At 44.7% G+C, this 17,765-nt stretch overlaps 1 protein-coding gene across 1 annotated transcript in view; it reads right to left on the minus strand.

Moving 5' to 3' along the window:
- Window positions 1-16,489, minus strand: part of LOC138567555 (uncharacterized) — a 310,480-nt gene extending 293,991 nt beyond the window's left edge. The window contains exon 1 of the mRNA XM_069645890.1: window positions 15,480-16,489. Within this exon, the coding sequence (XP_069501991.1) occupies window positions 15,480-15,518 (39 nt within the window). The 5' untranslated portion in view covers window positions 15,519-16,489. The remainder of the gene's footprint in view (window positions 1-15,479) is intronic.
- Between the last annotated feature and the right edge of the window lie 1,276 nt (window positions 16,490-17,765).

Below are 17,765 nucleotides of genomic sequence, written 5' to 3' on the forward strand. Positions count from 1 at the left end.
ACTGGATGTCCCACAGAAAAACCCGAGAAAAATGTTCCAGAGATCCAACGGCGCTAGAACTTACCCTAACAACACCAACCAGCAAAGGCAGAATGTCCACGATCTATCGGCTCCTAGACAGGTCAGACCCCGAAAAAAAAGAAAGATACATGACGGAATGGGAAAAGGATCTGGGACATCAGATAGCGATAGAAGAATGGGGGAAAATATGGACTAGATTGCACAAAAGCTCACAGTGCATCACAAACAGGGAAGGGGGTTACAAACTGTGCTACAGATACGATATCACTCCTACCCAAATCCACAAAGCCAACCCAGAAATTCCTGACACATGCTGGCGCGGTTGCCCGACTCCCGGATCTCTATTCCATCTGCTGTGGTCCTGCCCAAAGGTGGAGGCATACTGGAAGGAAGTCCTGAAACACATCAAAGACATTTCAGGACTCTCCATTCCCTGGGACCCAGGAATTGTTCTCTTAAGCGAAACCGGAGACGGAGCCTTCCCGATATCAGGACTAACACCTCGCCTATGCAATCATCTGCTACTAGCCGCAAAAATCGCATTGGCCCGACTATGGAAAGACGAAAGTGGCCCCTCGACTGCCCTATGGTGGGCCAAATGTTAGGACATAGCGCTATCCGAGAAAATCACATCAATACGAACTGACTCCCTAAATAGAACCTGGAATATATGGGACCCATTTCTAGACTATGCGGCCAAATTCCCTGCCCTTACCAGGAGGCCCCCACTCACCAGGCAGCTTCATTGCAGCCCACTTTACTGAACCCCGGAGACCCCAGAAACACGCCCGAGTCAAGGCGGATATCTAACCGGGACCAAGATGACCCGACGTCAATGGCCATGAGACCAGCATCATTCTCGACCCCATCCTACAAGCACTCCGAGAGACACTTACTCATGATTTACCGCATAGTATTGTATTGTTGTGATGAACATATCATATTGTAAAAACCAATAAAATGTTGTTATAAAAAAAAAAGAAAAAAAAAAAAGGAGAGTGCTTTGGCCATAACCGAGATGGCCACCGCTAAAAATAAGATGGAAGGGTCTTCTTTTCTTGGGTTAATAGAATATTATGCTCAGTGTGTCAAGGTGTTATCTAGCAAATCAAACCCAATGAGATTACTCACTAGAAAAGGTGTGAGATTTGAGATTGTGAACAGGAGTTCAAATGCGTGAAAGAAGATGTCAAAATACCCATTTTGAGAGGCTATAGGGAGGAGTTGTGCACACAGATGCTTGTGAATATGGTTTTCTGAGCTGTTTTGATGCAGGAGGAAGAAGGGAAAGAATAACTGTTAGGGCTGGGCGATATATTGAGTTTTGGAGATATATCGATATATTTTGAAAATCAATATAGTATTAAAAAATAACATTAACATAGAGATATATGCAAATATATACATTACATATACAATTTTGCATTTTGATATTTACACAGCTGTGTGTATTCTCAAACAGGAAGAGGAACCCTGTTTTTGCACTTCATTTTGGTCACAATGTCTTCTAAATAAAAGGTGGTTGTGACATCTGTGAACATATCATGAAGCAAGACACAGACAACAGATTCAAATTCGTACTCAAGCAAGTTTATCTAACTTAAAACATAGGGTGGAGAAAGGCCCAACTTGCCCTATGCTAAGGTGGGATTTCCCTACCTAAAGAAAACTAAGGATAGTCTGTGTCAGGAAGTCTAAATTAAGTAGCTGTCTGTGTCCAAAACCTATACTTGCCCTCACAACTACCTGTATCCAATGTGTAGGGATGTCAGCCTCAAAGGAATAGTGCTCAAAAGAAAGTTCAGAGCCCCCTCCAGCTCTTGGCCTAGAATCAGCTTGCCCTAGTTGAAAATAGTTCTCAGAATATTGGGATTCCTTTCCTAAAGAGTTCAAATCTTCCAGGTTTCAAACTCAACAGTTCCCTGGGACACTTCCTAGTTTAGGGAATATTTTCCCAAAGGTCTCAAAGATTCCAGATTTCAAAAATAACAGTTATGTTTCTTAACTTCAGTTTCTCATAAAGGGATGTGGCAATACAGAAACTTAACTTCAAACCTACTTTCATTTGCGCCCTCTAAATAGGGCACTCTGTCTAAGCGCAGTTGCCGGACCACCCGGTCCACCCTTTACAGGTCACGCAACCGATATCCCTTCTTATTGCTTGCATCAACACTTAGCCACTGGTTCCATCCAACAGTGATGCTTAGTCGATTCCCCAGTGTCACATTCTTCAGATACTGTCCGGTGGCTGGCTTCGCCACCATGCACTTTAATATTCTTGTCCGTATTCCTCTGGCTCTTGCCAACACAAGTGTCTCTTAGATTGCAATGCCTGGGATCCTCTTGACTTTGGCCCACCATTTAGTTTCTCTGTTTCGTACCCTCCTTTGTTTTCTCTGGACTTTCCCACTACTTGTCTCGTGGGCCCCTCCTAGATTCAGGCCAACACCTGGTCTCTCCTTTTCACACCCTTCTTGGTATTTTCTTGACCTGATTACCATTGGTTTCAAGGGCCCGCCCCTCTTAACCTAGGGCCAATACAGGATTTCTCACTTTCATACCCTTGGTGGTATTTTCTTGACTTTAGCAATACTTGTTTCATAAATTATATTCTTTGATATCGGGTTCATTTATTACTTGGTTTTCACTCTATCCATGAGCATTCGATTGACCTTTTCTTTTGTGCGGTATTCATAAATGCTTTCAGTCAGTTTCAGTTCACTCGATATCTTGACAATATTTGTTCCGACATTCAACAATACTTGCTGTATCGTTCAGTATTTGGAAAAGACTTTGTTATACGTTACCGGAGCGCCCAGGTAGGAGTGTGTATTGGCTTTACACTAACCGGTCGCACACAGCAGCTTTCTTTCACTTGGTGTCCTCCGGGACGGGCTTCTCCAGACTCCACCTTCTCCTTGCGGTCTGCACAGTGCGCACCACGCGCTCTCCTGGCTTCCTTTGGCGGTGGCTGAGGTCCAGGGCAGCTCCACTGCTTCTCCCAAACAGAACCGCTCTGGCATATAACAGGGCATCTGCACCCTCTCACCGCTAACCACGGTACAATGTCCCCTTCTCCTGTGCAGCACTGCTCCAGCCACCTGGGTCTCCAGCTTCCTTTCCTCCAGCCAGTTCATCGTCTCTCAGAACAGCAGGCATTTTTATTTCCATCAGGTGTGTTAAGTGACCCCCAGGAGTGCATCATTGTGTTCTTTGCCCGACTCTGGAGAACTTTATTAGGCAGACAAGCCTGTTTGTTCCTCTGGTATGCCTCCATAGCCCTCTTCCTCGTCTCAGTACCAGAGTAGTGTTTGGAACCGTCTGATGTATTAAAAGAAGTCTTTACACCTCTGTTTGGTCTCTGATATATGTGTGTGTCAGTGAAATGAGAATGTGGGTCCTCCTAGTTGGTCTCTTCCGGGTCCCAGTACTAAGGTGTTGTTTCTTGCTTACAGTTTGGAAGGGGGAGAAGAGAAACGGTTGACAATTCCTGCGTAAGATCATTCCAGCCATACGCAAAGCTCACCCCATCAAAATTGCCCCCTCTTTCACTTCTCTCCAGTTACGGAAGACGAAGGAACCAACATTATCACAAGCCTCAAACCATCTAACTGTCTAGGGGACCTATGTCCCGCTTCAGTTATCAAGGATGGGGCCAAAGATCTCGCACCCTTTATTACCACCCTGATTAACTCTTCATTCAAGAACTCCATGGCACCAAGCAACCTAAAAGAGGCATGGGTCTCCCACTCCTCAAAAAGCCTAGTTTACACCCGAACATCCCCACCAACTACAGACCCATCACAACTGTACCCTTTCTCCTAAAAATACTAGACAGAGTAGTTTACCTCCAAATACAACAACATTTGGAAGACAACAACCTTCTTGGCCTGCAACAATCTGGCTTTACACCCAGGCATGGGACTGAATTAGCCCTCTGGACCTAAACATCCAAATGGATGAAGCCAAAGACAAAGGCAACTTGGCCATCTTGCTCCTGTTGGATTTGTCCGCAACCTTCGATCTAGTCGACCACCAAATTCTTACCAAGCACCTTTGCTCGGCTGCTGCATTCTCCCAGAATGCCACCAATTGGATTCGGTCCTTCCTTTCGGACAGAACAACCAGGGTCTTTGCCCCTTCAGGCAGCGCAGCAGCAGACCCTATCCCTATCCAATTTGGAGTCCAAGGTTCTTGCATCTCCCCCATGCTCTACAATATTTTCCCAACCTCCTCTTTGACCATCTTGATGATCTGGGTGTCACATATACAAATTATGCCGACGACACACAGATCCTCATTGCACTCACAGAGAACTATGAGGAAGATGTTGCAAAGCTGAACGAGATTTACCTAAAAATCCAAGCATGGATGGCCACCCACAGACTCTGCTTAAACGACGATAAGACAGAACTGCTTATTGTCGGATCCCAGGCCTGATTTATCAAACTAGACCCTAGATACAAATCCTTTATCATTTATGGCAACATCATAAAAGTATCTAAAGAAGTTAAAACACTGGGTGTGTACCTTGACTCCACCCACTCTCTCGAAAAACAAATCAACGCCACCATGTCATCCACAGCATACACTAGCAAGCTTATCAACGCATACAAACCATTTTTATCCACCAGTAGTTGCGTTACCTTGGCCAGGGCACTTATATTGTCCGAAATGGACTACTGCAACACACTCTTCCTCTGCACAACCGACCACAACCCGAACAGACCACAGACATTACAAAATAACGCCCTCAGATGCGCACTTAATCTCCCCCGCAAAGCCCACATTTCTACCGTCAGAAAAGAGTCGCACTGGCTTCCGATCCGCGAGAAAATTAAACTCTGATCACTTGTCACCACATAGAAATGCCTCTACCCGACAGCCCCTCGTTATCTTTCAGACAAATTTATCAGACGCAGCTCCACGAGACCAACCAGATCCCCGTATTTACATCAGCTCAACATCTCAAAGTTCAATCTAAAAAATGCAGGGGGAGCTAGCTTCCCTGTATTAGCAGTGAAACTCTGGAATGCGCTGCCCTTGACAATCAGAGCAGACGCATCATTCTGGTCATTCAGAGCCAAGGTAAAGGAACTACTCTCTTTGCACCAATAGAGGATTATCAGCACGAAGCAAAAACCCGCCTCCGGTACTCCAGGATCTTTATGTAACAGTAATGCATTGGACCACTCTGTAACCTGTCCACTTATCACTGAACCTTGCTTCTTCCCGGACCACTTTGTAATATGATCCATTGTACTGTACCTTTTTCTTCGAATGTTGTACCCCACCTTGTATGTGCAACTGTATGTAACATAGGACTTGCCTAAGCGCCCAGCTACCCTAGGGTTTGGCTGCGCTATATAAATAAACAAACTAAACTAAACAATACAAAGGCTCATCATGAAAGGGGGATACTGTGTCTCGCCTAAGGATGTCCTCTCCCCATTCCGCAAGTTGCCTCCACCCAGGTGACGTCCCCTCACATATCCACCCCCAGGGCCGGGGTCCAAAAGCAATGACCTTTCCCTGGCCACCTAAGAGGAGGATGCTAGGGAAAAAGAAGTGGGGACGCCCTCAGGGTCCTCACACATCTAACATGTAGTTAGCGGCTTACAACTGAGCATTTAACCCAAATAAACAATATCGAGATCTATATCGTCTATCTCCATTCAGCCCGAAAATATCGAGATATGACTTTTGGTCCATATTGCCAAGCCATGATACCATTGCATTTGCTTCCAGGATGCTCAAGGATGTGGAGTCTGGATATTTGGTTATAGAGCAAAAGGCACTGGCTTTGGTGTGGGCAATAATGAAATGTAAAGTATGTGTATGGGAGGCCTTTTATTGTCAAGACTGATCATAAACCCCATGTGATGATTTTAAGTTTAAAACAAAAATGTTTTAACAAAACTTTGGATGGTGTCTCGAGAAGAATAATGAAGTGGGTTACTAAGTTGCAATGGTTAGATTTTAATGCTGAGCATACGTCTGGAAAAGAGAATAGAGTTACTTGATAGTCCAGGACTCCAGTAGAGGGTGATGAGGATATGGCTTTGGAAGATATTATTAAAGCTATTTTTGCCATGGAAGAATGTCTCAAGGAGGAGGACTGGATCCAGACATTTTTAGAGGACTAGATTTATCAGCAGATCAAGAGAAATGTAAAGAATAAGTGGTTGAGTAATGATGGTGAGGAAGTTAAGTGCAATGGCGATATTAGGAAATGTAAGTAGGGTGAGAGATTTAAACTCAGTATTCCAAGAGAATACATATGCAGGTGTCAGAGATTGCTAGCCCCTGAAGCGATGAGAAGTTGTACAGTTAGATCATAGTGGACACATTGTTCTACTAAGTCAGTAGTAAGCGCCAATGTTTGGTGCCCGAAAATGGATGAATTAATTGAAATACAGTTCAAGGATTGTGAGGAATGTAAAGGCAGCAATAACATTTTAGAAACGAGAGTACCTCCCATGGTGGTGCCACAGCCACCCAGAGTTCCTCTGGAGACCATTGCCATTGATTTGTTGGGTCCATTGAATTTTACATGTGCTAGAGATAGACTGTTATAGGGGTCATGGGTCATTTATCTAAATGGCCAGAAGTAGGAGTGCTCAGAGATTGCACAACAAGGACCATAATTAAGTTTCTAGAAAATGTATTTTTGAGAGAAGGGTTTCCTGCTAATATATTGAACAACAATGGTCCTCAGTTTGTTTCGAGAGAGTTCCAGACATGGTTGAAAGAAGTGGGTATTGTGCACAAAAGATCCTCTTTATATCATTCCCAATCCAACGGATGTGTTGAAAGGTTTAATAGGGCCATGATGGATAGTATAAGAATGTCGGTGAGGGTGAATGAAGATTGGAAGAGGGCCTAGTTTTGTAGCATGTGTCAGTACATACACACCAGTTGTGCTATGAGGAGTTTATCTCCTTTTGAGTGTCTAGATGTTGGAAGCCCAACGCAGACACCTGCATGGCTGATATTATCCAGGGTGGCAGTGGCAGATGTTGAAAGTATTAGAGATCACATCAATAAGATGTGATAATGTCTAAACTGAGGTAAGATGTTAAATTTGGGCGCAAACATGAAGAGATGGTTCAGGATTATAGAGTAAAGATCAAGTTGTCAAGGAAAGTGTGAAAATGTGAGTCTAGGTATTCCAGTGAAAAGAGGACTTGGGTGTGCTGTGAGAGTGGCGAGAGGTGAAGTCTGGAGCAAGGAGAGAGTTGTGAAGTTGAAATAAATATCTGTGTGTTTTGTATAGTGATTTAGGTGCATAAACTGCTTTAGTTATTCTCAATGTGACAATAAGGGTGCACGTGTTTCCAGCCACCGTATTGCGTCATGGAAACCCGTTTTACTTACATTTATAAAGATTATTGCTCAGACATTGTAGAGGGAAGGAGAGGTGTTATATAGTTGTCATGATGATGCTGCACATAGTTGTTACTCTTAAGAGTAACGCCATGTTCAAGCAGTTCCGGTTAAGAATGAGAGAATATTATGGCTTGAAGACAAAGAATGCAGGGGTAGGGAATGGAACTGTAAGTAGGGTCTGTTAGAAGCTGAACCCAAGGGGAGAGGTTGTACCGGACCAGTCTGTCCATTCTCATAATAAAGGGCTTCTCTTCCTAGACAAGGAGTGGCTCAACCTTTATAATAGTTTACACATGTTTTTCTGACCTAGGAGCAGGAGTGCGACTGCAAATGCAGATCGACTGTAGCATAGGCTACTACAAACAAACATGTTTTTAAACATTTCTAAAAAGGTTAAAAAAAAATTTTAAAAAACAAAAAGCTTGATATGCTAGAAAAAAAGGGTCCTAAACTTACACAATTGACCAACGAGATACAGGGAGATGATTAAGATAAAAGAACATGGTCTTTTCTCCAGAGTTTGAGCAAGAGACTTAACAGTATGGCATTTTGTTTCAGGATTATGGTCATGGAAGGTTATGCCAATGTTTTTGTGACAGAGGCAAGGTTGTCATTTGCGTAGAATGCAATCGGAAACAAACAGTTGCAATGGCAATAGTTTGGGCTTTTGTGTAGGCACAGGAAAGGCACTTGCCAGGCACAGCCATTGTGGTATTAACTGGCCATTGACGGTAGGAGGTGCAAAATGGTGCGAGTACCTTTGCATCTAATAGCAGTGCCTGGCAAATGCCTAATATTTAAACACAATTCAAAATGGTTTGCTTTGCCAATGCTTGTTTTAGCAGTTCAGTGAAGGACACGCAGAGTGCTTATAAAGTAGAGTGGCTGAAGGTAGACCTGGGTGAAATTTGTATTGCATCAATGTCAGGTTTACAACGCCAATGAAGCCATTAACTCTCAGAAGACTGATTTGGAGAAACAAAACACTGGTAGGCACTCCAGTGCAAGGTTTGATGGTACAGCTTAATAAAAGCAAGCTCAAAGAGTTCCCATGAGGAGGTGTTTTGGGCCGGGAAGGAACTGGATGGGAATGGCAATGAGGATTAGCATTTCCATGGGCAGACAATGGGTGGGCAAATGACCAGACAACCCCTATGTGCCCCTCCTCAAATGACATTCCCCCCTCCCCCCATCTGTACTCTAATGCAATAGTTTTGGTTTATAGGGTCAAAAACTATAACCGATCGGCCACGGCGTGGCAGATGCTGTGGGGAGAGGTTATAGATGTATTTACTCTAGTGCCCTATTGAAATTTTCACATAACAGTTAGAACCAGCAAATACATTATCAGAGACTGGGTCAACCCCTATGGTAAACCCATTCACCAGAGATTTTAATGATGTCAAAGCACAAGTCCCAAATCAAAGTACGCGACCGGTATGGTTGAATTTGTAACAACAAGGTCACAATTCTTGAAAGGAAAAAAAAAAGTGTTTAAATAAATAAAGGTACACAAAAAAAACATGTTTCATACAATATGTTTATAATGACAGGATGAAATGCAGATTAATGGAGCTGCCCTAGGGGTCAACTGAATTTCTGACAGTGTATTTATCAGCTCCATGTTTCACGTTTGCCTATCCCATGTGCAAGGTGGTTTCTAGTGTGGACTACATCATTTTGAGTAAATGCTTGAACATGAAACACAAGTCTGGTGATGCCCACTTAGCATTACTAAGCCAGTAGTAACCCACATATCATACTTGACTAGGTACAGTATTTGGTGGTGTATTTAAAAGACTAATAAAGGACGAACTGATGGTCAATTGACAAGGGATTAACTTTCCCCTGCTTCCAAGACATGGACGAAGGCCATCACGCCTGTGTTTTCATTGGATATCGTGTCTGGAATGGGATGGAGGGAACACTTCAAATGAGGCTGTGTGGTGTTTAATTGTTGTGTAAAAGGGGGCACGTTGCTCGGAGACAGAAGTGGCAGCTGACATAACCAATGGCTTTGCTGATAGATCTCACATGGAAGTTGACAGCTAGTGGAGTAGACTTATTTCAGGTAAGGGAAGAAGTCCGAGGACTAGGGCTCCCCTAATGAGATAGTTCCTGTGGCTCCCTCCTGCAGGTGGGGAGGGCGCTGTGCCGGAAATATTAAAAGACAGACTAGGTGAACAGCATCGGCCCCAGCACACTGAAGTAAGCCATCTTAAGTAAGTGACTACCAGTGGGCTAGTACCAATAGAGCCCCAGACTAGATTTTGGTACCAGAGAAATGGACTGCCACTTAGATTGACTGGTAGGATGATAGATGTTAATCAAATAGGATTAGATTTGTTCTTTTATAAAAACTCACTTAATGCCGGAGACCAGTTTCTAAGCGTGATGCCATGATTAGAACCTGTGTTTTGCACTGCATTGTCTTGCTTATAAGACAATTGTGTTGCTCCCGAGCTATCCTCCCGGCTTAAAGTTGATAGTCCGTAGCACAAAATAAATCAAATATGAAGCACTCAAGAGGGTGGGGCCCATTATCTCCCATAATGCCTCAACTCCCGAGACCCTTGATGGGGATATTTGCCCTTCACTTTAAGGGAATTAATATTCCCCAGGTCATAGCCATTGACCCGGTTCAGCAAAAAAAAAAAAAAAAAAAGATAAAAATTAACATAATATTATTGCTCTCCTTCAAGGGTTGTCACGGCGAAGAGGGATAGAGTCAAGTGACCATCCATGCATCCGTAAAACGTTGTGTTTTTTCCATGAGTAATAGGTGCTCCCACAAGCCCCCCAAACAGGTGCCATATTGGGAGAAATAGATTACCTGTAGGGGCTCTCTTGTAGCGCTTGCATAGTGCCATGAAGCTTTACGAGCCTGCATTCCTTAATTGATCACCTGTACATAGTTTCAAGCATACAACAAAATAAATTACAAAGCCTGTATAAATCAATCATAAAAGCAGAGTGTGTGTTGTGTTATATGCCACTGTGCATTACTGATACTTATAGAAAGATATTATACAGAATGTGGAGGTGCCGGACCTTTGGGAGCAGAGAATACCTCCCTTTTTCTGGGTTTCCTACCTAGTACCCCCCTCTTAGGTAGGTGAAGGCACTATTAAATTCTCTCACGCCAGTGAGAGCTTAGACAGAGGTTGCATATCAACCACAATGGTCCTGACCTTTGTGATGAATAAAGGAATGTCATCACTCCCTCCCCAGGGACGTTCTCGTCCCATGTGGCCAGACAAGGGTAGCCACCGCCCGATCCCAACCCTGGAAGTGGCTGCCCGAGGGAGGATCACATGGGGGGGGTAAGGGGTGGAGACACCTTCATGGGAGGGAAGGAGACTCACTGGCAGGAACCTGGTATCCCCCTTTCCACTCGTGTTATGTTATGTTGATTTATACCACACACCAATACCACCCAAGCACAGTCTCCAGGCGCTCACGTGGCTCTGCAAGAAAGAGGACAGGGTTGGTTAGTGAGGGAAGAATGATAGGCTAGGTCCAGAACCACGAGAAACTGGCGTCTGTGTGTGTTGGCTTGCAGATTGTAGGTTGCGTGCACTGGCTTGTTGTATGTGTACAGGTAAAGACCAGTGCCTGGGAGGTTTTCTGTGTGGTTGTTTGTTGTGCTGGGGTGTGTCTGTGTTTTATGTGTAGATTACTGGTATTTAGGTTGTTTGCACTGGCTTGTTGTATCCGTACAGGTAAAGTCCAATCCCTGGAATTCTTTCTATGTGACGGTTATGCTGGGCGTTATGCTGGGGTCTGTATGTGTTTTATGTGTAGATTGGCAGGTGTTAAAGGTTGTGTGCACGGCTTGTGTCCGTATGGGTACGGTCCGGGTTTGTTTGTTGGGTGTGTGTTCGGGTAAAGGTTGTCTAGCCCAGTGGGCATGTATAGTGTTTGGGTGTTGTGTTTGAGGATGTAGAAGCGGAGTGTTCGTGCTTTGGCTACTCGCTAAATCCTTCTATTTAGCTAATCTACACTGTCCTATCTGTTGTGACAAATGAGTAATCTCCATAAATTCTAAGTATGACGCATGGTTAATCTTTACATTTCACTTCAAGTGTGGCGCATGGCTAAACTTCATAAGAAATTGGCAGATTTGGATTTAGCAACTTCCCTCATTCTGCCTTAATACTGCTTCCCAAAACATTCACAACCCTTCCAGTGTAAAATTGAATAATACGATACCGACACTTAACCTTAGGTAACCTCCTTCCTCACCAATAGATCTCAAACAGTTAATCTCCTTTCCCCTTAACCACTCGTGCAGAGTACTAAAGATATCTACCAGCCACACACCTTTTCATTATCTACTTAAGAGGTATTGCTCCGATTAGCTGCTCCCAGTCCCCTTCTATAGTAAGCAAATCAAACTCAAATTATCTTCAAAACTAGCAACAACAAAAAACAGGCACTGGCAATGCCAACTGTTTGGGCTTGTGTATAGGAATGGGAAATGCACTTGCCAGGCACTGCCAAAGTGGTCTTAGCGGGCCATTAATAGTAGCAGGTGAAAATGGTGTGGATAACTGGGCATTTAATAGCAGTGTCAGAAAATGCCCGATACCGAAACACAAGCCAAAACTGATGGTTTTGACAATACTTGTTTTTGACAAACTTCAGTGAAGGGTGCTGTGTGCTTATACATCTAGTGGCTGAAGGCAGACATGGCTAACACATTTTTATTATACCAGTAGCACGTTTAAAACTCCAATTATGTTATTAACTCTCAGAAGACTGCTTTGAAAAAACAACAGCAGGCACTTTGAGCACACAGTTTGACGGTAAGGCTTGAACAAAGAGTTCCCATGAAGAGGTGTATTGAGCAGGGAGGGGTAGGAACTGGGTGGGAATGGCCATAGGGATTAGCATGGCCATCGGGAGTCAATGGGTGGGCAGATAACCAAACACCACCTACATTTCTGATATGTGCACTCTAATGCAATAGCGCCACCTTCTAGGTCAAAAAAAATATATATCACGTGTGCACTCCGTCAACATAATTAAAAGCCTAGTTGCAGTGAAATCATTGATGACAGAAACACTTAAAACTAACCCTAACAATACATCATGATCTGTGGTAAACTAACCTTTCTCCCACCCCAGTTGCCTGGTGAACAACTTGGGGATCGGTGGTAGCTAATACGGCTACATGTTTTAAGAAAGGGGGGTGCGGGGAGGGGGGAGCTTCACAGAGCAACACTAACAAATAATCAATCCCCATTTTAGAACGCCTAGGTAGACCTTCCCCAAAAGAGCATTCGAAAATCATGGCCACGGTGTAGGACACTGATATTTGTCTTCACTAGGCCAATGGGCTATACTAGAGCTATCTACCGTTCCAGGTTCGATTCAGGACACTGCACACAGGTTCTTACTTCAGTTGGGGATCACATTCTCCATGTGCTCCATGTCTCCCTGTGGCTCTGTGTCACGGGCTAAGTGTTTGACAGCCCTCTGCATAAGCCACTGTATTCACAGCATCAGGTCAGAGTTCTCCCCATCCATACTAGTTAGATAACAACCAAATCGACCTCTCCACTGAACCTTCGCAAAAACCCTTCCTGTTCCCACACTTTCGAAAGGTTCACTTGGGAGGGGGGGTTGGGTGGGGTAATTCGTCTGTAAAGATAGCTACACTCTGCACCTCACTGCCTAATTCCATTCGCAGCCTGCTGAATTATTTTGCTTTCAATTCTGAAAACCTGCATATTCTATCCCTTCAAACACGATAATGATGACGCAAACTATAGGAAGGAACCAATACCCACCTTTTCCAGTTACATCTCATGCTATTCCTTTTTACTGAGCACAGTTATACACCCCAACTACAGGTGTGTATCCCCTCACTCTACAAATAAGCATATATTTGACAAGGCACCACCTGATGCAGCTTTATAGGCCATGATCTAATGCATAGTTTATACCTCTTTACTGGAAACCAGTGCCATGTGATAACACACTCAACATATTCTGCTGTGACTCCATATAAGCACACATTAGAGGCACCATGGGGCCATGACAGATTGCGACATATCACACACAACACCTGCTTCCATCATCTGACATAGCCAACACTCAACTCCTTTAGTTGGACCATGGGTCCTGTGCACGAGAGTCTCAATCGCACGAGGCTATATAAGTAGTTAGCATTCAGATTCACTGTATTCAAATGCACTTTGTGTGAACGTCCTAAAAACGGAGTGGATTTAGCTCTCCTGGACTTGACCTTACCAAAACTAAAATGACGATTATAAACAACACTTTACACAATTCCAGAAAACGATACAAAAACATAACATGAGGCGGGGGGGGGGTGTTTGCTAGGCGACTACTGAAATAGCGAGAACATAATACTGCCTTCCTCAGACCTCCCAGCACCAATGCTACTCCTCACCCCACATTATCAACAATGCTCTTGGCACCACGTAACTTTCCACCAGTTGTCCTTATTGAACAGAATGGCCTTCTCAACCCATTGCATAAGTTAAACGTCCACCATGGAGGGGCTGCATGCATGGCCACCACACTGACACTGACACTGCCCCCGCCCTCTACAGACGTACACAACCTCAACGGCAAATACTTTGAGAAGAGGAAATAAGTAACATCCCAAATCTAACATGAGTCCCAGGTGTTTCTTCTGGAGCAAAAGTCACTATCCCTCTTTTCTGGATACTGAAGTACCCACGATTTGCGAATAATGGGTACACACAACACTACAGCCCAATACGGTTACACAAAGGGTCCCTAGGCTGTCAAAGAGACAAGAGGGCTTACAATCCAGCATAAGAGATTTTAATTAGGTACCCCAGAAACGGAAGGTGGCCGTAATCCATAGCACTGGACAAATCATCAACTCCGAAGAGAGACGGAAAATAACCACTTACTCTATGCCGATGACCTAGTCTTTCATCGCCCCCACACGAGGGCTTGCAAAAAAGCATGGACATCCTATCCAGATACTACAGGTCATGATTGTTAAGGATCAACAAGACAAAAAACAAAAAGTATTGATTCAAAAAGAGAACCAGACAAAGCAGTATAATTGATCTTAAAAAGGTGAAACCCTAGAGCACACCACAACTTACACCTACGTAGGAATCATTTTCAGGGCCTCTGACAAGTTTACACTGTCCACCAAAAACCTCAAAGAGCAAAAGCAAAAGAGGGCACATCATCCTATACAAATCTAAACCGACCCACCTGTAGCACTTTGGCTAACACTTTCCGACTCAACAGTTAAACCAACCATTCTATATGTAAGTGGAGTATGGGGACCCACCCAAAAACAAGTGCCCGCCAAATTCATCCACTGAATAAAATACGACACCTAGCCTGTAAACAGAAAATCAGAGTCCACAGACATGTTCCCAATAATGAATGCATAGCAGAAGCAGAAATACGCCCACCAATACTAGAAATAATACATACAACGCTTGATCCACCTCACAGAGAGTGATGCCAAGACACACAACAGATCCAGAAACACACACATGTGGCGAAAACACTAGAAACAAGAGAATCTGCACCGACAACCGAAGAAGACAGAACACAATGGGGGATATCAAATGGGAAAACAGAGAAAACATAATGGATATAAACTAAGTTGGCAAGGCTTTATGCTTCTCTATCTGCTGACAGTGAACAATGAGAAACACAGATAACTAATGACCAAATACAGGATTCGGGACAACAAGATCGAAACTGATAGACATAAGCAAATTGAAAGCAACCGAATTAATTGCCATGAAAACCATTTTAAAGATAAACTATTGGGAGAGAATTGTAACACAGCAGGAAAAGCATCAGTGAGTATACCTGGCTGCATGCCACAAGATAAGACATCCACAAGAAATAGAAAAAAAAGGGGATGCAACTAAAGTATATTGTGCATATTCAAGAAATATGTATAATATTTATAACCCAGTTTCGGCAATACCTGTATTCTTAGTCCTGTCCAAATTCAGAACTATTGTACAAGGTACTTCATTGGCATGACAATGTGAATGCATACTCCTCACTCCGATAGACAGGTCTCCTACCTGGGATGCTCCCTCTGGCATCTTGGCCTGGCCTGCCATATGGGGGCTTCGCGCTGGGGGGTCCAAGGCAACCTCCGGGGAGGGCCCGGGCTGTCCAGTCTGCTTCTCCAGGGCTGCTGCTGCTGTGTCTGCCTCCCACCTGGACAGGTGCTTGTCCCGCTAGTCCCCAGCTCCGAATTAGCCTCTGCCTGCTTTCCAAGGGTTACCGTGGTGTCCCCAGATCCGAATTAGCCGCTGCCTGCTTCCAGGGGTTACAGTGGTGTCCCCAGATCGAATTAGCCTCTGCCTGCTTCCAAGGGTTACAGAGGTGTCCCCAGATCCGAATTAGCCGCTGCCTGCTTCCAAGGGTTACAGTGGTGTCCCCAGATCCGAATTAGCCTCTGCCTGCTTCCAGGGGTTACAGTGGTGTCCCCAGATCCGAATTAGCCTCTGCCTGCTTCCAAGGGTTACAGAGGTGTCCCCAGATCCGAATTAGCCTCTGCCTGCTTCCATGGGTTACAGTGGTTGAATGGTGAACGTGGAAAGGGCCTAGGCCTTCCTCTGCCAGCCGTGGAGGGGGTGTTCGGGGAGGGCAGTGAAGTCACTCGGGGCCGAGGCTGTGGAGAGCAGGGAGGGTCCAGGCTGCGGATGACTTGAGGGGCAGAGAAACACTATTCTATAAGGAGGGTGAGAACTGTCTAAGGAAGGATACAGGGCCCTGGCGGGGGACTGGGAGGGAGCAGGGAACTGAGGGGAGGGGCTCACTCGCTAGGGGGAGAGCGCTTAGAGGAGAGCCTAATGCGATCGGTGAAGACATTAGAGGAGGGCCTATCTCACGAGACAGGGAGGGGGAGCTGAGTGCAAAGCCTAACGCGGTAGGAGGGAAGGGCTTAGAGGAGGGACTTACATTCAGAGGAGGAGACTGCGAGTGCTGTGTGGAATACAACCTCACCCGGGGAGGGTGAAGCTGTAAGGTGGGCGGACCCCGAAGGACGGGGGAAGGAGCTCTCTAAGAAGGGTCTAACTGCGAAAAGGGGGTGGGGAAGCTGAGAAGGGAGCATACAGAGTGATGATGAGGATGGTGATCTGCGATTATAAACTACCATTAAAACCATGTTGCCTCCTGCTGAACGCATGCGTGCGCATGCGCGTAAAAGCGGCTTTGGTCTGCTTCCATTCCCACATACAGGTTTTGATTGGTACGCATGGGCTTCCGTACACAGATGGAACCTGTAATGAGGGGATGTACCATCGGTAGCCACGCCTCCTCGAAGACACGCCCAAGGACTTTACCTGATCAGACCACTCCCTTAATTAGCACTAGTACCCTCCACTCTCTACTCCGATTGTTGTTATTTTAAGTTCTTTTGTTGTGAGAGTGTCTAGGGCTAAAATCCGGGCACACTTAGAGCAAAACTTTGGGGAATGGGGGCCGGAGCGGTGGCAGGGGGTGAAAGTAGGGTTAAAGTTTCAACTGGTAGGGAAGGGGCAACCTTCATAGACTGGTGGCAGGGCACATTTACGTGTATGTTGCACCCAGTAATGGGAATTGTTCTCCAAATCTTTTTTATGGCTGGCCGACACTCCCCTTTTTTACAGTAATCTTGGAAGGGGGCCACCCACTGCTTTAAGTGGGGTGGTAAATTGAAGTGTGAGGCTCTCATTAGGGGGCTTGGCATAAGATAAGTGCAAGTGCTTAGGCCACGCCCCCAACAACAGCCCAACCCGCCCTTGCTTTTAGTGGTGTTACTAGAAATCAGTGTTGGTGGGGCAAAGAGGGGGGGGGGGGCAAAAATACAACATGGTGGGGTGGTGGCACACCAAATTAGGGTCAACAAGCCAAACTGGTTTAGTATACCTATATTTTACCAATCTGGTTAAAAAAAAGTGTAATGATACTGTAAGAAATAATGGCTATGCATGTTCTGCCAAAATATGTCAGTATACCCAGGTAACAAAATACTCCAGTTGGCTTTACCATTAAAAATGCCCTGCCACAGTATGAAAATATGTCCACACTGGTTGCATTAAAATGCCATTCTAGCTATATAATAACACCATGTTTGCTCTATCAAAAACACCCAATAAAAAATGCTATGCAACAGTTAAATATGGCTAGACTGGCTGCCCCCAAAATGCCAGTCTAGCTACTTGATAACACTTATCATGCTTGCTTTATCAAAGATGCTCAATACAAAATATCATGTCACAGTAAGAAATGGCTGCACCAATATGCCAGTCTAGCTAAGTAATAACACTTATCATGCTTACTTTATCAAAGATGCCCAACCCAAAATATCATACCAC

This window comes from Ambystoma mexicanum, chromosome 2p, assembly GCF_040938575.1.
Source record: "Ambystoma mexicanum isolate Mex_15411 chromosome 2p, UKY_AmexF1_1, whole genome shotgun sequence".
Lineage (NCBI taxonomy): Eukaryota > Metazoa > Chordata > Amphibia > Caudata > Ambystomatidae > Ambystoma > Ambystoma mexicanum.